Genomic DNA, 24,825 nt, shown 5'->3' with positions numbered 1-24,825 from the left:
GTCCATTTTCGACATTCTATGGAAATGTTCAGCTTAACGCACAGGTCCTTCATTAGTATGTAACGAGCCAAATATCATATAGTAGCAAAATAGTTACACAAAAAAAAACTATAAAAAAATAGAATATCAAATGTGATGATAGACGAAAACTAGCCTTAACAAAACATATTAAAGCGCAAATTCATTTTTACCAGCCACAGTTTACGATGAATCGACATTTAAATTAGGCCGGACAAATTTGACAGCTTTTGAATTAATGACAGCGCTACTAGCGCCATTATCATAGCTAATAAGTTTATAGTACTGAATAGGTTTAAAATGCTGTTAAATGTACAGATCTCAAAATATAATCTCCATGGAATGTCGTTGATTCGAGTCGCGGATATCTCCATAAACCCATGTCCACAGGTCTGATGATATAAAAAAAATGATTATAGAACATAAAAGCTCAAAATTTTGCTGTAAATAATTATAACCGGCAATGTATAGCAAACTATAGGATAATTCTCGCACGATTTGAATCAGCATTTATTTATAATGTTGTTTTTTTAAGACATGTAGATTTAAAACGAGTAGTTTGTTTTTATATATAAATAGAACTTTATTGAAGAATAGACTTATTCTACAGTTAATAATAATAAAATAATTTTCAGTAAACAGTAAAATCACAAATAAAATGCACAATACGAAAGTTGAGATTAAAAATTTAAGTTAAAAACAATGTAAATAACTTTTATAAAGAATAATACCTAGGAATAAATTCTTTTATAAGATTCACTATAATATTATACATAACTTATGTATATGATACAAATTGCACTATTTATATACAGACGTTTAAACAGACATACGAGACATTTTTATTTAGGTTGTGGAGGTCCGTACATACTTGGAAATTATGATACGGTGTCTAGTTAACGGCTCAACTTGGAAAGGACTGCGTACAGAGCAATCCGTAGCATTCAATCGCATGTTCTAGCGCGTCAAATGTGTTTCAGTTTAGAAAGCGGAGTCACCCAGATACCAGTGAACCCAACCTCATGAATTCAGTTTCCATGATGTTAATATGTCGAAGTATGATTACAACGACGATATTCAGTGTTGCCAACATTTCTGTCAGCGTTTTTATTTAACTGTAATATAACCATCTATAAATAATTCCTTTGGTTTGTAACTCAAAAGACTTATAGTTTAAAATTATATGGTATACCTAAATAGATAAATTCAATGATTAAGTTAACTTAAAACTAAATATAGTACATCCACACGACATTTAAAATACTTACATATAATGTGGTTACATATTATAATTTACAAATAATATTTATTCAGACTGCCCAATATATTGCTTATAATGAAAAATACATCCTTGTAAACCTGATTACAAAAATTGAGCTTACATTATAACCACTCAAATAATTAATGCATAAAATAACGCGAAACGGCACCATATTAACTAAAATAGGAACCATATGGCTATACAAATAATGGTCATATTTGTATGACACTGTATAAGTGAATATTGATTCACATATGAATTCATGTTTTGAGTGAATTGAATATAAGTTTTTTTTTATGAAATATTGGTTATTTCCATTTAGTTGGGAGTAGAAATTGTATAAGGAGTATGGGGGTAACAAGTATTGTGCGTTTATTGTATTCTCTCGACTTTTAAAACTAGTCATATTTAACAATTTATTTACATACAAGTTAGTAACAAAATCTATCTAACGAATCCAATGTTTTCGTTGTATAGGGAGGGATGATGATTGGCATACCTATCTTATAACCAATCTACCCCATACAACGAAAAGGTTGGTTCTTTTATGTTATTTTGAATAGTCTTGTATTTTTACGGTATAAATACTTAAGGCTTTCAAGATTTCAGTGATTAATTTCCTTTTATATTTATACAATTATAGCTTCATACACATTAAACATTCGCGGGTGTATTTGTGACGTTTGTAGGAATATGTGATGTAGTTTTTATGTGGCTACGAACTATATTTTCAAAAATCCATCTATATCACGCGACTATAGAATAAATTGCACCTAAATGGATGTATATATTCGATAACTGTTTTATTTTAGAAAACCAACTGCACTGTGTTAGAAGAAAATAAAACTTCAATAACAAAAGATAAAATAATTTTGAAGGCAAACAAAATAATATTTTTAACGGATTACGGCCATTTATAACTTTCTAACGGGAACTGCGTCACAGCCAAGACGTACCTATTATTAATACGTTCATAAGTCTCGCAGTTACGTTCATAACACATATATTGAAATCATAGTTCTCAACAAGATATACATACACTTGTAATATAGTCCATCCTGTATATGGCTCGCCGTGATTCTGAAAGAGGTTTTTATATATCAATTACATAATATATTTATATTTAATTTTATAATTATTTTTTAATAAAATTGCACTCCGGGAGTGCCGGCAGAAGTGAAAACTTTAATATTAACGTTGTGCTTTTTGATATTCTGGAATGGTTAGGGAATAATTTTGCACGAATTGTTTTAATTATCACTATAAAATTATTATCATTTACATGCTAGAATACAATTTATACAATACTTATTTATTTCGCTATCGATCCAGTATTGTGCTAAAAAGTTTTCGTCTGAGGATTTTCGATCAGGTCATGTGTCCTCTCGCGAGTTTTACTGTTTTTACGCATTACAAAAAAAAGTATTTGTTAAAAAAGTACTTGTCGCCGCTAAAGAAGTTTTCACTTCAAAAAAGTCTACAAAGTAGCACTTTTTAAAGATTAAAGTATTCCTTTGCATAGACAGCTCGCCGTAATCGCCCAAGCTTCACCGATTTTCGATACATTTAGAATTTAAAAATCGTTTTCGAAGGATTAGTCACACTAATTAATTAAAATATTGATTACAATATCTTTCATTGCGTTTATTAGGACTAAATATTGATCGTTAAGAGTCATACTATTATTACTCAATATTTTATCAAAGCGATTATGACCAAGGATATTTATACATTATTGTAATTATGTAAATTGGTACGTAATGTTATTTTATTGTTTGGAGCGACATAGTTTAATCGGCAGTCTTTCCGGTGATTATAAATATTTTAAGGCAACTAAAAATATTCATTCATTGAAGGCATAGACAAAATTCATATTTTAAGTTGGACAAGTAGTAATAATTGTGCCGATGCTGCGGGCATTTGAGTTCATTATTAAGATAGTCGTAGCATATTATTACCTGAGAACAACTCGCGCTCTTAAGAATAATAATCCTTCTTTCACGGGGTGGCGGTGAAAGAATATTTAAGCTCTCAAATATCATGCACAAAGAACAACAAGACAATTTTACAATATTTTTTTATGCCTATACCTCCAACTATAGCGGAGCCTTTTTGCTTCATTCATTCCAGTTCTCACTTTGATACTTCTCATTCTCTCATACCTCCTATCACTTGGTTAACACGTAGTGAATAGATAATCAGTTCCTCATTATTATGCTAAGGTTATCCCCGCCTTACCTTGGCCTAGGCCTCGGGGTTCCGCTTCATGAGCGCGAGGTCGGCCTCCACCATGTCTCGTACGAGCTGATCGAAGGACACGCGCGGAGTCCAGCCCAACTTCTCTTTGGCTTTCGATGGATCGCCTAGTAGCAGATCCTGGAATGGTATTACAGGAGATTATGGTTGTTGTGTAGGTTACACTAATTTGTTACAAGGGCTGAAATATTTTTTGGTCCTTAGGTAGCTAAAGCGCTGATACATCATACGATATTTTATAACCGCGTGCCGAGCTAGTCGTTCTATACAAATTATACTTGCTAAAATTGAATACATTTAGCAGTTACACAATCATAGGCAAGGCAAAAGAAGCTTCGGTTCTCTGGGAGCAAGATGAGTCAAAGATATAAGCTCGGGTCGAGTCTGGATGAGGCTGGCATAGGAGCGCAGAAATTAGCACTAGAAAAGGCATATGCCCAGCATGTGGGGACAAAGTCTGTGTGTGGATGATGATGATGAGAACCATCATATAACTTGAAAACCAAAAATGTAATGAGAGCAGGAAAAAACCTGAATGTATTTAATTTTTACCTTGTTTAACATATTCGGTGTTTGCCCTGAATTCGAAATAAGATAAAATAGGTTCCATAATGCACAGAAAAAATCTTAAATAGAACGAACATAAGACCAATTTTTCGTCCTACCTCCTTACCTCTTTCTGTGAAGGAAGTAGGACGAGAACAGACATACTTTACTTACCACTTCAGTAGGTCGGAAGTACTTGGGGTTGACCTTGACGAGCAGCTGGTCGGTGTCGGCGTCATGTCCTGTCTCCCCGCTCCCCGCGCCGCGCCACGCCAGCCGCCGCCCGACACACGCGAAGGCTCGCTCCACGAACTCGCGCACGCTGTGGGCCTCGCCCGTCGCCACCACGAAGTCCTCCGGCACCTCTTGTTGTAGCATCAGCCACATGGCCTGGACGACAGATCGTACAAGTTAATTTATAGCCTTGCTTTTCATATTCATGAGTGCACTTATAAAAATGCAATATAAAATTAATAAAACGGTAGCAACGGGATCCAAGAACGATAAAAAGTATATGACTGGATTTTTGGTCTAGTGGTTGACCCTGACATCGGTCTCAATTCCCACCCCGGACAAATTTTGTCTGAGGAGCACGATCATTTCTTTTGTGTTGGGTGTCATTTGTCTATAATATGTGTTGTGTGTTTTCTAGTACCCATAATACAAGCTTCACATATCTTGAAACTAGATGACGTTGTTGTGAAAGCTGTGGCATATTAGTTCACACAAAAGTTGCTCACCTCAATATAATCCTTCGCATGACCCCAATCTCTCTTACTATCCAAGTTTCCTAGTTCGAGACACTCCATGAGCCCCAGTGTGATTTTAGCCACGCCTCGTGTGATCTTCCTGGTGACAAAGTTCTCGCCTCGCCGCGGACTCTCGTGGTTGAAGAGGAGACCGTTACACGCGAACATGCCGTATGCCTCCCTGTAGTTCACTACGATCCAGTAGCCGTAGAGTTTTGCGCAGGCTGGTATAAAATAATAATAATAGTTGATTAGAGCTCGTAACAAGTAACATTTCTTTAATGGCACTTTTTTGAAAAAAAATTGCAACTAGCCGGCCAATCCCGATAAATACGCGTGAGTAAACAGTTTACCAGTTTGTGTTAAGAGTTAACTGGTAAGTTAACCAGTTACCAGTTAGTTTGTTACCACCGATCCATCTGCTCGAATTGCAGTCCTGTTAACAAAAAAGAAAAACGATTTGTCCACTTACCATAAGGTGATCTAGGATAGAAAGGAGTCTTCTCATTCTGTGGTACCTCCACGACCTTTCCGTACAGTTCTGATGTCGACGCCTGGTATATCTTGGCATCCTTCTCCAGGCCGGCCGCCCGCACAGCCTCCAGTAACCGCAGGGTACCGAGAGCGTCCACCTGCGCTGTGTACTCGCTCAGCTCGAACGATACTTTGACGTGGGACTGAGCACCGAGGTTGTAGATTTCTTTTGGACGAATCTATGGGAATATGACAGAACTATAAGACACTAGCTCTACGCCCGCGGCTTCGCCCGCGTCGAAGTCGGTTATATCGCGTTTCCAAGAGAACTCTTCAAGAGTCCGTGATAGAAACTATCCTACGTTCTTTCTCAAGGTCAACCCTATTTCTGTACCAAATTTCATTAAAATCAGTTCAGTGGTTTAGGCGTGAAAGCGTAACAGACAGACAGAAAGACCTTTACCATCGCATTTACAATATTAGTAGGGATTTTTACGAGAATAACGACAAAAGTTTGCAATGTGAATTTCGAGACTTTTTGTGACTATTTCAATCCTTTGAATTACCAGTCTATTTTTTCAACTTATAGTGCAGAATCAACTCGTTACATAAAGGTGGTTTGAAAATATGTATTGTATTACTTGACATTTGGTGCTGACCATATATTTTGTTAGTCTTTTACGTTTTGTATCGCCGTAAAGTACCAATGTCGTGTTGTTCTGCCAAATAGTAAAAGGCAATAAATTTTGAGAACTTTGACGAAAATATGCGTTTAAATTTCAATACTGATTAATTTCACGGCAGTAAATTCTTAATTAGTTCCATGAAAGAGCTGTATTTGAGAGTTATTTGTCTTACTCAATCGCTTGCTTACTATAAGTATAAAGTGACAACAATTGATTATTGTTACAGGAACAATTAATTTGTTCCCATCCTATCCCATTGCAAGACAATATTATTGTTCACACTAATTTAGTTTGTTTTTTATCAATAACTCTGGTTTGCTGTAGAACTCACATTCAGCGTGAAATTAGACACCTAACCGTTAGACAACCATGAACATCCCAAATATCAAGGTGGCAAGCGTAACAAAAACATTCTTGTGCAATATTGCAGGTATAACAACTTTGGCCGTACGGATAGCCGAGTGGTTGAGGTCACCGCGCCAAACCCACTGTGCGCGTCGTGTCGTGGGTTCGACCCCGCGTAGGACAAGCATCTGTGTCATCCTCGAATGCTTGTCCTGAGTCTTTTAGCATCTGAATAATTGTTTTGGTAAAACCCCCGCGACACAAGGATTAAATTCCGTTATGCAAGAGTCGACTTTTAAAAAAATATATGAAACATGACAACCGTCGTGTAAATTATAAATTATTGAAAGTGGTCTGTCATCTTTGTACAATTATACTTTTATTGCCTTATCGCATTTAATTGCAAACCAAACGAGCATTCAAAAAGCTCTTGAATTGCAATTTGTGGTTGGATTTCAAGCTGTCTGGAGCTTTAAATTATGGGTTTTCAAAGCCTGAAGAAACGAGGCAGGCCGATGGTCATTAATCTTAGGTAGAATACTTCTTAAAGGCACATATCTTTGCTCAGTTTTGCGACACATACCTTAGTTATAATACTGATCAAGCACGTGGTATCCGTGAGGTCCCCGTAGTGCAGATGCATCCTGCCCCCCGTGTGACTAGCTGGGTTGCCGTACAGATGCTGGATGCGGCCAGTGTTGAAGGAGGACGAGCGCCGCAACACGCCGTGCACCTCGTAGCCTTTCTCAATGAGGAACTCCGCGAGGTATGAACCATCCTGTGGAAAAGTTTTATCTTAAAATAAGGAATGTGTGTGAAACATAGAAGTGATGTTACCATATATTTTATCATCTTAAATGTATTTAAATTTCCTCGCTTTTTAGTGACGTGATAAAATGTAAAAATATGTATTTAATATTTTTGGGCTGTCTGACGGCCCTTTTTATGGTAAGATACCCTATTCAAAATACAACATGTTAACGCTCAATTGCCTCTCCTCTCTTTTAATAAACCCTTAGCACTTAGCTGCAGGAACCACGTTGAATACCAATGTGTGCGACATGCTACGCCTTCGATTATCGTAATAAGCAAGTTTTTTTACAAGAATGTTTAGATGTTCTAGATGACATTGTAAGACTCATTTTATTTTCTCATTTTATACCAGAATTTCGACAAGTTACACATACATGTTATAATCCCAGCATCAAGAGATGTTTATGGGAATGTTAACGAAACTTTAACAATGTGATAACATAAATAAGTATCATGTGATAATCCCAATCAATGAGTACACACGCCCTGTGTTAAATGGCCTGTGATACAAACACATGTTTTAAAATGTACAACTGTGTAAATATATGTTGACAACATTCGATTGGATGGTAATTAAATCGTAAGTTAGATCATAAGTAGCTACTTAGCAGAACTTTAAAAGCAACTATCAACTGATGTGTCTAGCCACTTTCGATTGCTTTAAAAAAGATGGACGTTCTCAATTTGAAGAATTTTTTGTCAATGAAATGGGTATTATAATGTATAGGTGGCTATAGCAAGAAAAGAGTAAACACAGGAGACTTGTGGCATTATTCATTGAAGAATAATAACATTTCCAAAAAATATTGGAGACATATATTTTCTTATTTTTCGGACGATATTTTTTGTTTTTATTTTTTTATAATGTGGCATTAAATACAAATACATACAACTAGAAATAATTTATTAGGCAAAACAATGTTTGCTGGGTCAGCTAGTGGTGATTTAAAATCTCACTTGATGTCACTTACCATTATAGTAAGTGATATTTTTAGCCCCCACTATCACAATTAAATACTTTTTACCTTCCTTATTTTTTAATATTGTAAATAAATTGTGCCAACCTCAAATAAATTCGAAATAGGTTTGAATGAGTGTAAAATAAGATCTTAAAGCAGGGGAGATAATGCTGTTTATAGCGAGACGACGTGTTACACTGTGTTTAGCAGCGAATCCCTTGAGTAATAGCGACAACATTCATTCAATTTTGTTATCAACATGCAGTAAAAAATAAATTGGTAGTTTTTGGCAAATAAATATACTTACCTTTAAAAATTGTGAAAGACTTTTTAATTAGTTTTAATTTAAATTATATTTTTTTGTTGACTACTTTACATTCAAACTAAAAAAAAAGTGGATTCAGTAAGAAAGTCTTTTAAGGCTACTATTATTACCTTAATGAGAAATACAGGGATCAAAATAAGTAAATTACACCAAATTATTTATTAAATGTAATACAGGTACTCAGAATAAATTACCAAATAGAATGAATGTTATAATTGTTAGATTAAGCAACTGAGCATACACAGACATGTAACTTGTATTACAAATTAATATTAATTATGAAATAGATATAAATTGAATTTATTATACTAAGCAATTGATAAGACAGTTCAGTACAATAAATTTGTATAAGTAATTATTTTTAAGTTAATCTAAAAACAAAACAAATATGAGACATCTTTTCAGAATTATTTGAATTGCACTATGAGGCAAACTCTCTATTTTAGGTAAACTAAAGACTGATATATTTTAGTGGCATAACTGATTTGGTATTCTTTATTGTTATTTTACATTAGAGATTTGATCACTGAATTTTGAAACTGAGTTTCTAAGTTGCTAGAGCCACTAAAATTATTTACAAAGGTAAATAATTTTAGTGGCCTTAAGTAAAAACAAATGTAGTAAGGAAGTGTTTTTTATTTTAACTATTCAATTTTGCCTTGCAGGGCAAAGGCAATTTTAGTTCTGCTCATCTTTCATAATGTTTCTCTGACTGAACTGAGTAGCCTGCTAAAGTAGACAAAGCCTAAACTTAGGCTTATTGCTACGGCTATTCTAGTTTAATCTAAATAATAATAATTTGTTTACATTGTAGCATTTTAGCTTTCCATGTTCACAGCAATTACAGCTATTATTGTTGATTTTCATGCCAGCACTTGTTGAGTACAGGGCACAATAGGCCTCAAGGCCTTATACTCATTCATCATTATTTATTTATATTCTTTTCATAGAATGGCCTCTGGATTTTTTTGGTGATAGTAAACATTTTGTTTCAAGCACCAAGATTTTACTAAGATTTAAGGCCACGCTTATAATCGCAAGATTAAAACAATAAACCTTCTTGGAAATAAGCCTAGTAATTAAAAACATGAAGTATGGATCATAAAAGACAAAACGATTATAATCGACGTGGCCTCCGGGAAAACCATACAAAGCCCGAGGCTATGTTCATTTAAATATGATAATAGACAACATACCTGCCCTGTTATGCCGGTAATAAGCGCAACTTTTCTGTTTTCGTTTGAACTAGATCCTTCGCCAGACATTTTATTAAATATCTTTTTTAAAATTGTTTATAATGTTTGGACAACAAACACGTCTGCTCGCACTACACAAGCCGGCGCGGTATGCCACTGAAGTGTGATTCTGTGATTAGCTTATCATAACAAGAACCACTAACACACGAACAGACGAGAAATAGCGGTCAACATTTGTGTTTATGAACGAAAGAAATGTACGTAATAACTAGATAACTATACAGTGAACTTATACAATAAAAATATTAGTAAAAGTTATGGACGCCTATTCAAAACAATAGTCTTTCACATTAAGTCGGTAAAAATTTAGAAATTTACGATGAACAGTGGCAATCGGAAACAAAATGACAGAAGTTTGACGTTAACAAGTTAACACTTTGGTTGATATGACATTGACAGTAGTTTTTAACGATATTGCCTGTTGCTATTATAAATAAATGAACCAGAAATGTTTTCTAATACGTACATTTTTAAAAGGATCTTTATAGACTCGGCTGTATAATAAGTCCATGCTCGGCTGATGCTAGAAAGGGTATTGCGAACGTACTAAGCACTAAACTAATCTTAGAAAACATTCCCACACACATTCGGCTATTTAAGAATGCAATTAAACATTAATTAAGCTTTAATGTAATAGTTTAGTGTAGTAGTTTTTTTAGAATTACATTAAGTAATGGTTGAAAAATAAAGTTCAAACCACAAATGTTTTAATATTACTTTTGTAATTTAAGCAATTTACCGATGTTCCAAAAACCAAAAATGCAATCATAACAAACAAAGAGCAATAATTTTATTCTGTCATCGTGATAAGTTTTAATGACATGATGTTTACCTACAAAGTTTAACTTTGACAAGCAAGTGAGGTAATATGTTGTAATTACAAATGTCTGCTTGTGCGTAGGTTACTTTTATTTACAAGTTAAAATATAATAAGGATTAATTAATATAAGTTAAACGTACTTTAAGGGAAAGTGTGTAAATCAATCTTTAGACAAAGAAAATTCAAGTAAATATTGCGTTTTTAGTCAAATTGTTGAAATAATCATAGCTTTGTAGTGATACAGTAAGATAATTTCGTCATGCCCGATATAAAGATAACTCCACTTGGAGCTGGCCAGGATGTGGGCCGCAGTTGTATCCTGCTGTCCATGGGAGGTAAGAACATCATGTTGGACTGCGGCATGCATATGGGATACAACGACGAGAGACGATTCCCCGACTTTTCATACATCGTATCTGAAGGTCCCATAACCAGTCAGATAGACTGCGTCATTATCTCCCACTTCCACCTGGACCACTGCGGGGCTCTGCCGTACATGTCGGAGATGGTCGGCTACACCGGCCCCATCTACATGACTCACCCGACAAAAGCCATAGCGCCTATCTTGCTAGAAGACATGAGAAAAGTAGCAGTCGAAAGGAAGGGAGAGTCCAACTTCTTTACATCTCAAATGATCAAAGATTGCATAAAGAAAGTTACCGCAGTGACCCTGCATCAGTCTGTGATGGTAGATAATGAACTGGAGATTAAGGCGTATTATGCTGGCCATGTGCTGGGCGCCGCCATGTTTTGGATCCGTGTCGGTTCCCAGTCTGTAGTGTACACTGGAGACTACAATATGACCCCAGACCGGCACTTGGGTGCGGCATGGATTGATAAATGTAGACCTGATTTACTTATAACTGAATCAACTTACGCTACCACAATCCGTGACTCCAAGCGTTGCCGTGAAAGAGATTTTCTGAAGAAGGTTCATGAATGTGTGGAAAAAGGAGGTAAAGTACTTATTCCTGTATTTGCATTGGGAAGAGCTCAGGAGCTTTGTATTCTGTTGGAAACATACTGGGAAAGAATGAATTTAAAATGTCCAGTGTACTTTGCCCTTGGACTGACAGAGAAGGCAAATAACTATTACAAGATGTTTATAACATGGACAAACCAGAAAATAAGAAAAACATTTGTACAGAGAAACATGTTTGATTTTAAACACATTAAGCCTTTTGACAAGTCTTACATAGACAACCCTGGTGCAATGGTTGTGTTTGCTACACCTGGTATGTTGCATGCTGGCTTGTCTCTGAATATATTTAAGAAATGGGCTCCTTATGAACAGAACATGGTGATAATGCCAGGTTTCTGTGTCCAGGGTACAGTGGGGCACAAAATCTTAAATGGAGCCAAAAAGGTTGAGTTCGAAAACCGCCAAGTTGTTGAAGTAAAAATGGCAGTTGAATACATGTCATTTTCTGCTCATGCTGACGCTAAGGGCATCATGCAATTGATACAATATTGTGAACCTAAGAATGTGTTGTTGGTGCATGGTGAGGCACAGAAAATGGAATTCTTAAAGGATAAGATTGAGAAGGAGTTTAAGATTAATTGCTACATGCCTGCCAATGGTGAGACTTGCACTATAAATACACCTACAAAAATACCTATTGATGTATCTTTAAGACTGCTGAAGGCTGAAGCTGTGAGGTATAATGCTCAGCCACCAGACCCAAAACGACGGCGTGTCGTAAATGGTATCCTGTGCGTCAGAGATAACAGGCTCTCCCTCTTGGATATTGATGAAATGTGTGACGAAATTGGCATCAATAGGCATATCATTAGATTCACAAGCACTGTGCGCTTTGAAGACCCAGGTCCAGCTGTCAAGACAGCAGAGAAACTGAAAACTTTACTGTCTGAAAAGTTGGAAGGGTGGACTATCACAATATCTGAGGCTAATATATCTGTGGAATCAGTGCTTATCAAGGTGGAAGGAGATGATGATAGCACGAAAAATATTTACGTGTCATGGACTAACCAGGATGAGGATCTAGGAAGTTACATCTTAGGTTTATTGCAATCAATGGTCCAATAAATAAATAAACAATAGAATATGGTGGTTGTTTAAAAAAATAATTTGTTTAGAAATAAATCATATAATATTTTAATAGTTGTTTTTTTATGTACACCATGTAGGGTCTTGGTTACACTTCCCTTGATACCATAGATGTAGTAGCTGGTGGTTGATTCTTAAGCCCTTGAGTTCTGACTTCACTATGTTAATATCCTGTAACAGAAAATTTTAATTTTATTTACAACTTATCAATTGAAAATAGAAGGATGTTTTTTTTTTGCAACTGACTGCCCATTCCTTGCAGTGACATTATGTAATATGGTATCCCATACATCAAAATGTGTTAAGTAGAAATTGGCAGACATACAAAACATAACCCTGAAACATTAAAATGCTGTGTTTGTGTAGTTAAGCTATAATCAAACTAGTGTTACCAATGAATCACGCAATTCAACTTTACCGGTTTGACAAAGTTCCATCAATGTCATTTTTTTTCAAGCTTTGGAGTTTACACATGATTTTTTGTAGTTATTAAATGTTCGTAGCTAGTTTCATCAAGGTTATATTCAATCATGCTTTAAGTACGGTTAGCAATAAAAGTAAACAAGATCAGATTGCCATGAATGTTCAAGAAACGAATGTTTTTAAGCGTAGATTTAAGTCGATTTCCGTGAAAAGTGCTTGTTTCCTTATTTTAGTATTTAATATTTCTATCTATGATTCAGTAATACAACGTAAATATTATGAATGTTCAGGGACTTTAGTTGCTGACTGAACATCTATTAATAGGTTATTCAATACGATTTCTCAGAAATGATTTCAGCTTCTACCAATAGAATCACATTTATTCCCCATAGTCACGATACGCACTGCGATAAACCTAAAGTAAATAAGATAAATAATGTAATATTTGGGTAATCACAAACTGAAGTGATAAAAATAGGTCATATTTTGTTTTATTATATTGACCTTTTTATTTATATTTTAAATCAGCTTCAAACATTTGAACAGTCATAGCGCTATGCTACCGAAATTGTTAGCGACTCTTCAGTTAATCACCATCTTTTGTTTTCGTTTGTCTACACGAAATCGCCAACGATTTAAACAAACTGTCAAAAGATTATGCAACAAGCTGTCTTCACAGCGAATCTTCGAACGGCGATGACTTCATGCAGTTAGCTGCCGCTTGCTTGACCAACAGGTAAGTAGGTATTATTAAACCAACTTTACTTGGTCGACACTTTAAGAAACATCCCGACTGTAAAGCACACGTCTATAAGTATTCGAACCAACGACGACGATCAACGGCAATACTTTAGGTACGCATCCATAAAAAAAAATCAACGAGCACTAAGCTTCATAGGTGAATGAATCAAACAGCCTAGTGTGTCACGGTCCTCTACTGGGCATAGACCTCACCTAAGGCAAGGCTAAGTTGCACCAGAACACCCCAAATTCCCCGCGTCCAGTCCATGCCAGATACCTTTTACGGGTCATCGGTTTGGAGGGCGTCCTACGCTGCTTTTGACGATTCGTCAATACGAAGGTACTGTTTTCTAATAGCCTAGTCTATATAAACATAAGCTAGATAGATTTAGATTAGATTGACTCCCACTCCTTGCAAAACCTGTTTATTCAAGTACCTACATAAGTTTTACAATTGAAAGAGACTGTGTTCTATTTCAATTGAACGTTAATAAATAATTCAAACGCAATTATTGTTACCAAAAACGTCCCATAAATAAACAAAGGTACCAGAATAAAAAAATTGCCTACATAAGGTAGGTATGTAAGTATCTGTAGGTAATAAATTAGTACCTATTTTGAAAGATATCTATAGAAGACCTAGACTGAGCGCGAGCCCCAGTGCCTGTAACACCAGCGCGCGGTTCCTAAATCTTTTTGTCACAAATCTATGATATCAGATGGCTCTGAAAAAAATCTGAACGTACCTTTCGAATACTGTACATTAAATACCTAGTGATAACGTGTTGCAGTTTCCCCTTGTACGATATTCAGGTGCATCCAGTGAGACCAGTCCTCACGTAGCATGGGAAATTTCTAGACACTCGGACAGAAGTACAGATATTTACCTTATTTGGTACCATGGGAGTGGGCAAGAGTCTTCTATAGTCTCCTCTATCCATATGCTCATTGTAGGCAGCCAGTAGGTCTTGCTTGAATGAGGGTTCTAGGCAAGGCTTGCAGAGCTTGCACAATATGTCAGCCTCGCAGGTCTCCATACACTTCGAGCTACATACGTCACTGAAGACCGCTATGTTCTTCATTGTAGCTATCATAGTCTTAGCCGTGGCAGCGTCTCTGAAAGGTTAAGTATGATGTTTCAAAAATGGTTGCTCACAGCTCTTCTTTTAGCCTAAATTGTGGTTGTTACATTAATTTGAGAATTGGGGAAAATGAGTGCTATGTGTGTCCAGTGTTTAGATAAAAAAAAACACGTTAGGTACTTTCACAGGTGTCATAGCTATCTAAGGTACCCATATTATTCAGGATTCTGGATTAATTCGATTTTCGGGTCAACTAACCGTTTCCACACAAAATTATTGTGAAAATAAAATTTGAATCTGGTTAGGTCTAGTATCACCACCTGTTGATCTACCGTTATGTGAATTTATTTTAAGTAATGATAGACGGCCACGCTATAGTCTTTGAGTATTTGTATTATCTATTTTTCTATATCACTAATCCATTATTCTCTACCTAGGTACATACCAAATCATCTTAAAAAAAATATCTAAGGATTAGGGATTGATAGTAACTACACAATTTGTTGATTTCTGCACGGCTTGGTCACGAGGTAAGCGAATGCATAGCAAATTAATTGATATTGATAGCTAAGGTAGAACTTGTGTCTATGTAACTACGATATTTATAAAAACTTCTTAGGAAACGTACATGGTCGAGTCTGAGAAATCTAGCAGTTTGGGGTAGATGTTTACGAATGAGAACCTGTAAATAAAAGCGCTAGGAAAGAATGGAAAGAATTTAAGTAACTGTCCTTATACAGTCAGTATTATAAAACTACTAGTTTTCCATTTCTATAGGTTCGCTGACCTAAATAGTCGTAAAAGTTTAACGATGGCCCAACGCTGTGCTAGCGCCGCGGTATTTACTGAAGTCAGGAGAAACAAATATAATGTATGTAGGCTATTGTTCCTCTGGCCCTCTAGGTACAATAACGATACTCAACATGTAGCTGTTTTAATAGAAAATAATCAAGAGTATGTTCTAAAGTAATGGTCATGGGTTTAACAAGAAAATGTTCTGTCTTCAATGATAAATTAATTTTATAAAAATAGGTCTCAACCTAAGCAGATGACTAAAAGATATCTTCCTAATATATTTCGAATGCATACGTACAAATACGACAAAACACCAGAGCCCCGATTCTGCTATTTACAATGGCCGATGAATTAATGGCAATAGGATTTAAATCTGAAATTATTCCTATTCTCTTAACTCTTAATTTTGCCAACACAATAATTGGAAGTTAATTATCTTGATCTGGAGTGTACAGTTCCATACTGAATTTCCAATTATTGTGTAGGGGAAATGCTTAAGATAATATGAAAATTGTCATTCATTCATCGGTGATTGTAAATAGCAAAATAGGGCCCAGTTCGACAGGACATTGTACCTTTCGCATTAAAAGAGGATGTGGTCATTATGAATAGTACTAACCCAGAATTAGCTCCATGCACATTCCCACGCCGAGTGACTCCCGTCAGTGAAAACGTGTGGTACAGAACTTGTTCGTACAACAGTTCGTTTTGGGGAAAATGATTAGAACTGAGGTTAGGCGACATGTTTGCTTCCAGAAGATACACTTTGAAATCCTCATCGATGATGAAATCGAAACGGAAGAGTTCGAAGAAGTTGTTCTTTGACGCATATGGCTTTAACTGAAATAGTAAAGAAAAATCTTTTAAAATCAAGTTTTTTAGACAAGGTCTTGGCTTAACACTTAATTCTATTTCAGTTTGGATGTAATTTTCAAAACGCTTCACAACTTTAATTGGGATTGATACGTATTTTGCATTACAAATCAATCCTAATAGAAAAATATATTGGCATCTATTAATTATATTAAAGGAAGGATGTAATTTTTGAAAATTGTTTCTTTGAACTGCATGAATTTGATTGAATTTGAACGTTTAAATGGAAACTCAATCTTGATAATTAGCTGCCAGCTAATCCAAAAAAATTGAAACTATTGCCTGCAGCTAAAGCCTTTAAATGAAATTAATCGAATCGATTTACTTTTTTAAAGGAAATCAGTTCGACACAAGCAGTCAAGTTTTAGTTAAAAGTTCTTGTCCTTAGAATAAATATATGCCAATATCTTTTTTCTTTTAAATTAGGATTGACTTGTTAAATACGTATCAATCTCAAAGTTTTGAAGCGACCTTTCACTTGTTCCGCGTGTAGTCGCTGACCCTCCCACGCTTTTAGAACAAGAACGTATGAATGAACGAATGAATGAACAACTCACCGTGGCAATGATGTGATGTTCCTTCCTAATGAACACTTCCGCGAGAGCTTTCTGTATTTCCTCCCACACCGGCGCGGGATCCTTGCCCTGCAAATTAATATTATTCAATAGAAGATGAATGAACACTCCACTCAACGTAAGAATAGCTAGGAACTAGGTTCCGGCAGTTCTATACATAGCAATATTTTAGTTATAATGACTCTTAGAAAAACAAATACACATTTTTTGGAAAAAGATTAGCAAATTATGTGACACATCATTCTAGTTATTTTGTTTAATTTCAAAGTAAATGAAAACATTTGCTTAAATCGTTTGAATTTCCAATTCGGACGGTTAAAAATTACACCTATTATGTGCCCTTTGTGAACATTGCTAACATAGTCAGCTGTAAAAGCTGAATATGTTATCTATACCTCCTCATTGCCCCGGCTGGATGCTTCTTTCATTTCAGCAATAATAATATTTAGGCATATTAATAAATAATTTCAATTTTCAGCGTTAAGACAGATGAAGCTGTAAAAGCCTGTGCTCAGTATAACTGCAAAGACCTCGCAAAAAAAATACTAATGATAATAATAACGCAGGCAAGTGACATGACTAAAATCTCTAACTTTCATAAAAAGCACTCGAAAGTATAGAGCTGACAGGTCAAATGCTCCTGATGAATCGAAACGAAATATCATTTTTTTTATAATAACTATCGTGAGACTGATTCATTATTAAATGATGTAAAGGTTTACTCACGCGTATTTATCGGTCCTTAATCTGGTCATGATTAAGGACTCCGGTTGGGTCTGAAACTAACCGGGCACTCCCGATAAATACACATAAAATATAATTTTCATACATTTGAGAGTTATTTGGTGATGTTAACCTTTGATCTAGCATAGCTGTCGAAGGACTCCTTCATGGAGTTGCCGAGCGCGGAGTAGAGGTGAGCCATGGATGGTACCTCCCACGTCGGCAGGTAGTCGGAGGCCACCACGTACTTGTCCAGGTTGTGCGGGTCGAACGGGTAGTACTTCGCCGGACAATATCTGAAAATAAAGGAATGAAAACAAAAAGATTAATAAGTTAATTAAAAAAAAAAACGCCCCCTCGTTCAATTTTATATTGCTCGACCGTTTTTTTATCAGACATGTCTAAGAACACTCGCACATAATACACCTTAAAAATAAAACAAATTTGATTGAAATCGCTCAATACCTACTTTCGGGAGCTATGATGTCACAGACAGACAGACACACGTCACTTATAGTACCCCTCTGTGAGGTATTAGAATTTATCTTTGAAGCAGCATGAATCGTCTATAAAAGTTAAAAGGAATCTTTTTCTTCTTCGGGCTTTCTAAGTAACAGTTACCGATATAATATAATATAATATAATATAATATAATATAAAATATAATATAATAATATAATAATATAATAATATTGAACAACATTCACACAACGCCATCTAGTCTCAAATTAAGCAGAGCTTGTGTTATGAGTACTAGACAACTGATAAACATACTTATATAGTTCTAAATACATACATATTATAGATAAATTACACCCAGACACAGAACAAATGATCGTGCTCATCACACAAAAAAATTTCCTGGGTGGGAATCGAACCCACGACCTCCGGTATAGCAGTCAGGTTCACTAACCACTAGACCAACAGGCCAGTCATAGACATATACAGCCTGTTAGCACACGGTTGGATAGGCGATAGACGGCGGTCGTTTAGTAATAGGGTACCGTTTTACCCTTTTGATAAGGAACCCTAAAAAAACCTTAAACTATTTATGATTAAAAAATATGAGTTACCTGAAAATCGCATCACCCTTGTACCAATACACTCTTAATGGGTTCACTGACGTAATTACAACATACACGCCAATATCAAACTTATGTCCGTCCACTAAGAAAGGTTTTTGCATGTACTCCTGAACGAAGTTAGTTTTATTTCCTAAATTGATGTCACTAACATTCTTCAATACCACGCCTCTGTGATAAATATTCTTTTCAAGGAACATCGCCTTCGGATTATTCTTTGCGTATTCAATGAACTTTTGTTTCTCACTAGGAAATCTGAAGGCTTGTGGTATGTATTTCGATGGTGTAGTTGCCAAAACGGACTTTAATGAAATGTAACTCGACCCTGGGAAGTGATTGACGAGTTGGTCAGGTTTCAGATTACGGAGGTTCAGGATATTGAATGGGAATTCAAAGGCCCAGAGAAGAATCCAGGGTGAATCATTGCTCTTATTAGTAGTCTCCCTGTACCCTATCCTGTCCAACACTAAATGCACATGCTTCAGGCAACTGTTTCCGTCGAGAGGTTTATCACCCTCTGTGTACACCCAATAAGTTCTCTTTTCTTTGAATTCGCTTGACGTCGATAAGTTTGAGACGCTGCGACTAAACGCTTTCAGAATTTCTGGTAGAATAATAGCCAAAGCAACTCCTACAATTAATGAGATCAAAAACGTGTTGGTAACTTTTTGGTTCCCCTGTTTATCTGGAATTGTACTTAAGTCTTGTTTGTACTTTTCGACGCTGCTTCTCTTTTTGCGCTCACCGTCATGTTGAGTGCCCTTATTTGCCTGAAAATAAAATGTGATGAATCAATTGAATGTGATTATTATAACTGTTAATATTTTTTACTTGAATTGTTTGCGTTAGACCTCCCGCATGGAACACGCAATTGTGTGATCTACAACTTCTTTTTCTAAGGGACCTGTCGTCATCTCGTAAAGAAATACCGTTTCAATTGGAGAAGCGGGACAGCGGCTTAGGCTGAATTCACATAAAGCTTCAGTAGACGGTGGTGCCTTTAATTGGCAAAAATGTCAAGTCCGTATATTTTTTAAACGACTCCCTCAATTAACCATTTTAATCCTTGTGTCGCGGGTTTTACAAGCATACAAATCACATGCACACGACTCCCAGACTCGGAACAAGCATTCGTGGACCACACAAATGCTTGTCCTACGCGGGAATCGAAACCGCGAAACGTCGCGCACAGTGGGCTTGGCGTGGTGACCTCAACCAATCGGCCATCCATGCAGTCAGTCCTATTGAAAAAGAATTGTCTCATGAAGCGTCCAAAACTTAAGGAAATCTTAGTTTCTATCCAATCCGAAAATGTCTATTCACGTAACTTATTGTTAACTCGGCAATTCTATAGATGCATATTATAAAGCTGAAGACTTTGTTTATGTTTGTTGAACACATTTACCTCAAGAAAAACTGGTCTGATTAAAACAAATATTTTAATGTAAGATTTATTAAGGAACTACAACGTCACGATCCATATGATTAATAGGTGTAGAGCAGTAATGAAATATATGTAATGTACTCTAAAATTAAAGCCCGATTTTTTATTTCTAAATTATGTCTAATAGCGAAGCGGAAAAAAGAGATTCGTGTTTTGAAAACATGCATTATTTCTTTCTATAAGTACCTAGTTAAATACTCCCCTATTCCATCTTACTTTACCTTCCCAATTTAAGGATTGAATTAAAGATTAAGGATTTTATTCAACGGGAATAATCAGGTAGCACCTGTGGTGATAAGCAAGCAAAACAATGTTGTTTACAATAATTGGAAACATCGTAAAGGACCATTACCATAGTTAACTTGATTAGTATCAACGCTAGACCAGTTAAGAGACTTATTTAAATAGTTTTATAGAGATTTTTACTTACAGTATCTTCATTATTATTATTTCCCATTTTATTTACACTTTCACATAAATACCGTCGTTTTGCCGCGCAAACGCACCTTCTAGCACCAAGATTGTTTACAGAATAAAGAACGAATTTGTTCTCACATGTGTAGAATGAGACGGCAGATTACAGTAAGGGACTGTGTGAGAGAGACAGGTAACACTTTCTAAATACACGGCTAGCCGGTACTGGAGGCTTTTAAGGTCACATCAACATATTTGCCATAGCGTAGGTACATATGTAAGAGAGGATTCTTAAAGATAATTTGTAGGTAAGTAAGCAAAAATGTTTTATTGAATGCTAAATCTAAGGTAAGTAGATTAGCTTTCATTATACGAGGCAATATCGAACTTAAATAAAGGAAGGTAAGGACTATCAATGACTTTTTATGCATTGTTTCATGAAGTGATTTTTCTTTTTTTTTAATTCAAGTGTTTATGTGTCTGTTACTTCAATCGGCTGGGCTAAACCTCATAAAATTTCGATATTTACTTAGCGGTTGACCAAGATGTATGTTCACAGGCTTTTCGCAGGGACAGACAACCAACATAAATCTATATAATATATATATATATATATATATATATATTATATCTAATAATTGTGAAGCGGCTTTACACAGATATGTCCAAAAATATAATTAAGGATTTTTTGAAATCGTCAAAAAAGCTATTTTATAGGCATACAAAAATTGCTGTTAATTTATAAGATTTTAAATGATGAATCGATGGATAATGGCGGATGTATGAAAGACAAAGATGCATAATTATACATTTTTTTTTATAAAAACAATTCCTGCATTAACGCATTTAATCCTTGTGTCGCTAATTGAATTAGGTGACATCTCCTCATGGAAGATACCTATATCCAATATTACAACATTTATACTTGTGTACGTTATGTCAATTATCTAGGTTATTCAATAAACGAACAGAAATTGAAGCTTATCATGCTATGCCTAATTGCCTATATGCTATGAATTGGCCGTCGGTCTAAGCTATGTACCTATACGTTCACTGTACACACTAATGCCAACCTATCATAAATGAGTTTTCCGTAAGAAAATAAGTAAGGTCTGGGGGCCCGGGGAGCTTGGACTACAAAGTTTGCTTAGTTTAAAGCTAGATGGCGTTGCATGAGAGTTGTGGAATATTCTGTTATATGTCACTAACGTATTACGGTATTGAATATTAGGTAACAAGTATTAGGTTACTTGGTGCATATTGTCCTCGTTAATATCCTACAATTCGTTCTATCTGTAATGATTCACTCACGGCCTGTAGATAAAAGTATCTAAGTATATTATTACACAAATTACTTACGGTTGCGGATATATACATTGAAGACGTTTTTAAGTCTCAAAATAATGTTTTTTATACACGTGGAAACGAATATTCCTTTAGTTGTATATTCACAGCAGATTCCGTAGGTATTCTCAGCAAAAAAATCCTGAATTGTGTAGAAAAAAACTATTATTATAAATACCTACTGTTATTGTAAATTGTACCTAATACTCATTGGGTTGAATTAGAAATTACAATAAATTATCACACTATATTGTGCTTACTAAGTTTAATAAGGAATTACGAAAGTAGTTCATAAAGGTTAAAATGTGACAGTAATAAATTGTGTGAATGCCTCCGGCCGCCATTGTACTTGTTTCTATAATAAGTAATAAATAAAAAATAAAAAATATTTTTCAACATCAAAATAATAAGAAAATATTTAATATAAATAAATGAGTACAAATTGATTCTGTAGGAAGAAATGTAATATGAAATGAAAAACATGTTAAATCATAGAAATACAAAAGTGATTCGTACTAGTCAGTTTATTAAAACTATACATTAAATGATGAAATATGCTAATCTATTTAATTACTAATAAAATAAGAACTTTAAATTGTTACCGCTTATGCAGATAATTTTCTGACTTGACTTTGACTTAAGTATTACTTTTTATTCTACTTTTTTCAACGACATAGACAATATTACGCTCTCTTTTTTACGAGTCCATATGCCAACTAAAAAAAAGCAGAAATTACCACCGAATAGTCTCTAACTCAAGACCGATGTCAGCGAGGCAGACCCAGACGGGGATGATCGGATGTCCTTTTTTTCAGTAAGGCATGGGCGTCCACATGGACACCTACTCCCTCAGGGGAAGGAAAGGGCAGTGTCAGACTCTTACAGACTAAACCTAACCGCCGGGTGACGTCAGCCGGCTGGTTTTGCTACCGACACGTGGAACGTATAGCATTGCTTCACGTGCCATGTTTTGATGAACTGCATACGTCTTACTGAACCAGTCACACGCGGCACATGTGAGAAATCTAAACCCAGCACTGGGTCATTCTGGGTCTACTAGTCCGAACATGTGTAGTTTCGGAATAATAGTTTTTGGGCTTCTTTTCACTGCACTTTATTTACAACGTTCAAGATCGTGGTGGTTGACGTTCTTTGGGACAGGTCTACAGAGAGTTGTTAAGTGGAACTGTGACTTTGGTTTAAGCAGTTGGTAATCTAGGTGGTAGGTCTAATAATAGGGTAGTATTTTACTTCAGAAAATTTCGAATTCGTTAAAGCCTCAAACGATATAATTGCGGGTGCCATTTTTATTTTAAATTGAGGAAAGCAGAGGCTTTTGTCAACCTCTTTAAGCCAAACTATTATATATAGCACGCTACAACCAATAGAGACAGGAAGAAGCGAGTAAAACCGCAGATCTCAGCTAGTATGTCATAAGGGATAGACAGAGGTATGTAACTGCGGCCGCGGAATGCTTTGCACGCGTCTGTCAACCTCAGTGGCCCTGGTATTCACAGTAATACCACAATACACCACATATGAAATAACTATTTGGGTACAAGCAGTAGACAGAACAATCTTAAGGTTTTCGGAGGCTTTTGTTAGTACCCTTGATAATAGTATTCCATTGAAACTTTTATGCTGTTGTTTAATACCTACCTGTGATTTATTTATTTGTAGAGTTTTATCATTTGTCTAGTAGTCTAGTCATTCACTAATCGGCCATTTGTAAATAGTAGAATCGGGGCCCGGGTGTATGTCATGGCTATTCTCACTAGCCATCACTTTAGCATAGTTTCGTGTAATAAAATATTTTTATATCGGGTCCAACAAATTGCTTCAATAGTGACTCCATCCCAGCAACTACCACATAGATAACCCAAACATAGGGCAAAAGCGACAGTCCAGAATATTTCAACTCTTATGATTAATCCTACAATAAATTATAGCCTAGCCGAAACATTGCTGTATTCTAGAATAAACGATGTCTCATAAGGCTTTCTGTAGGGAAATTCCAGTCATAATGATTATTACATACAATCAAACACTGCCTATCTAGCTGTCTAGACATTTGATGTCGTTTCTAGAAAAGCTAACTTGTTTCGTGATCAAAATGCTTTAGCTTTGGGCAAGGTTTTAGGCGTATTCCATTCTATTCTATCTAGTATTTTTGAGAATACTTGATCCGGATTTAAAATTATTTAAATAAGATCATGAGAGAAACCTTTTGTTGATACGCGATCGCGTTAAACCAAATTCAAGTAAGAAAATGTAACTTACCTTACATGTCATTTCCAATGACAAAATTTATAACTGATTCGAGTTTATTTGCAGACAGTTATTCTTCCCCTCTTTCAAACTTTACTGGCTCAACCGTTTTCTTTAAAACATATGTAAGATCACTCGCGTATAGTTCACCTGTAATAAAACACAAACTAAATTGAATTCGCTTAATCCGTGCTAGAGTCTAGACAAACAGTAACGTCACACTTACAATAAATTCTCTTTCAATCTTTTTGCGTCGCGGTTTAAAAATAAAAAGAAGAAGCATTCTTCTTTATCTGTGCACAGTGTAATTTATTCACACACTAACGCAATAAATGCGTTTATATCTGTGTGCATCAAATGCGTAGTACCTATACTCTATAGGGTTGCCACAAGCCAGTTAGTGAGTACCGCAGGGATGGGTGCGGTTGTTTGCGAGATGCATTATCGGCCAAACTCTTGGCTGTTTACTGTCGCGGCAGACAGAC

At 35.6% G+C, this 24,825-nt stretch overlaps 3 protein-coding genes across 5 annotated transcripts; 1 reads left to right on the top strand and 2 right to left on the bottom strand.

Annotated features, from left to right (window-relative positions):
- Positions 1–1,751: 1,751 nt before the first annotated feature.
- Positions 1,752–10,047, bottom strand: LOC113503730 (GDP-mannose 4,6 dehydratase). Its single transcript, XM_026885808.1, has 7 exons — positions 9,629–10,047; positions 6,919–7,113; positions 5,303–5,543; positions 4,822–5,054; positions 4,256–4,471; positions 3,518–3,655; positions 1,752–2,359 (listed from the first exon to the last, which is right to left on the bottom strand). The coding sequence occupies exons 1-6, from the start codon at positions 9,695–9,697 to the stop codon at positions 3,524–3,526; spliced, it is 1,086 nt and encodes a 361-aa protein (XP_026741609.1). The 5' UTR covers positions 9,698–10,047; the 3' UTR covers positions 1,752–2,359; positions 3,518–3,523.
- Positions 10,048–10,535: 488 nt separating this feature from the next.
- On the top strand, positions 10,536–12,622 carry LOC113503714 (integrator complex subunit 11). Its single transcript, XM_026885785.1, has one exon. It carries the CDS (start codon positions 10,768–10,770, stop codon positions 12,553–12,555), a length of 1,788 nt encoding a protein of 595 aa, XP_026741586.1. The 5' UTR covers positions 10,536–10,767; the 3' UTR covers positions 12,556–12,622.
- On the bottom strand, positions 12,597–24,420 carry LOC113503715 (tubulin polyglutamylase TTLL7). Of its 3 annotated transcripts, none has more exons than XM_026885788.1 (7): positions 24,353–24,420; positions 18,862–19,640; positions 17,922–18,084; positions 17,048–17,134; positions 16,237–16,457; positions 14,628–14,856; positions 12,597–12,747 (listed from the first exon to the last, which is right to left on the bottom strand). In XM_026885788.1, the coding sequence occupies exons 1-7, from the start codon at positions 24,362–24,364 to the stop codon at positions 12,640–12,642; spliced, it is 1,599 nt and encodes a 532-aa protein (XP_026741589.1). In that variant the 5' UTR covers positions 24,365–24,420; the 3' UTR covers positions 12,597–12,639. The 3 variants fall into 3 exon arrangements, with proteins under 3 accessions (XP_026741589.1, XP_026741588.1, XP_026741587.1); XM_026885787.1 differs by lacking the exon at positions 24,353–24,420 and adding an exon at positions 22,088–22,432; XM_026885786.1 differs by lacking the exon at positions 24,353–24,420 and adding an exon at positions 20,745–21,302.
- Between the last annotated feature and the right edge of the window lie 405 nt (positions 24,421–24,825).

This window comes from Trichoplusia ni, chromosome 20 (assembly GCF_003590095.1).
Source record: "Trichoplusia ni isolate ovarian cell line Hi5 chromosome 20, tn1, whole genome shotgun sequence".
In the NCBI taxonomy this organism is placed as follows: Eukaryota; Metazoa; Arthropoda; class Insecta; order Lepidoptera; family Noctuidae; genus Trichoplusia; species Trichoplusia ni.
This window is presented reverse-complemented; position numbering and strand designations above follow the sequence as displayed.

Excerpts from the sequence above, each read along its gene's own strand:
- LOC113503730 (XM_026885808.1), bottom strand. The coding sequence starts at position 9,697 with ATGTCTGGCGAAGGATCTAGTTCAAACGAAAACAGAAAAGTTGCGCTT. Across the intron at positions 7,114-9,628 it reads TTACCGGCATAACAGGGCAG|GATGGTTCATACCTCGCGGA; the intron begins GTATGTTGTCTA and ends ACTTTTCCACAG. Across the intron at positions 5,055-5,302 it reads CTATCCTAGATCACCTTATG|CCTGCGCAAAACTCTACGGC; the intron begins GTAAGTGGACAA and ends ATTTTATACCAG.
- LOC113503715 (XM_026885786.1), bottom strand. The coding sequence starts at position 20,771 with ATGGGAAATAATAATAATGAAGATACT. Across the intron at positions 18,085-18,861 it reads AAGGGTGATGCGATTTTCAG|ATATTGTCCGGCGAAGTACT; the intron begins GTAACTCATATT and ends CTTTATTTTCAG. Across the intron at positions 14,857-16,236 it reads GTGCATGGAGCTAATTCTGG|AGACGCTGCCACGGCTAAGA; the intron begins GTTAGTACTATT and ends TTAACCTTTCAG.
- LOC113503714 (XM_026885785.1), top strand. The coding sequence starts at position 10,768 with ATGCCCGATATAAAGATAACTCCACTTGGAGCTGGCCAGGATGTGGGC.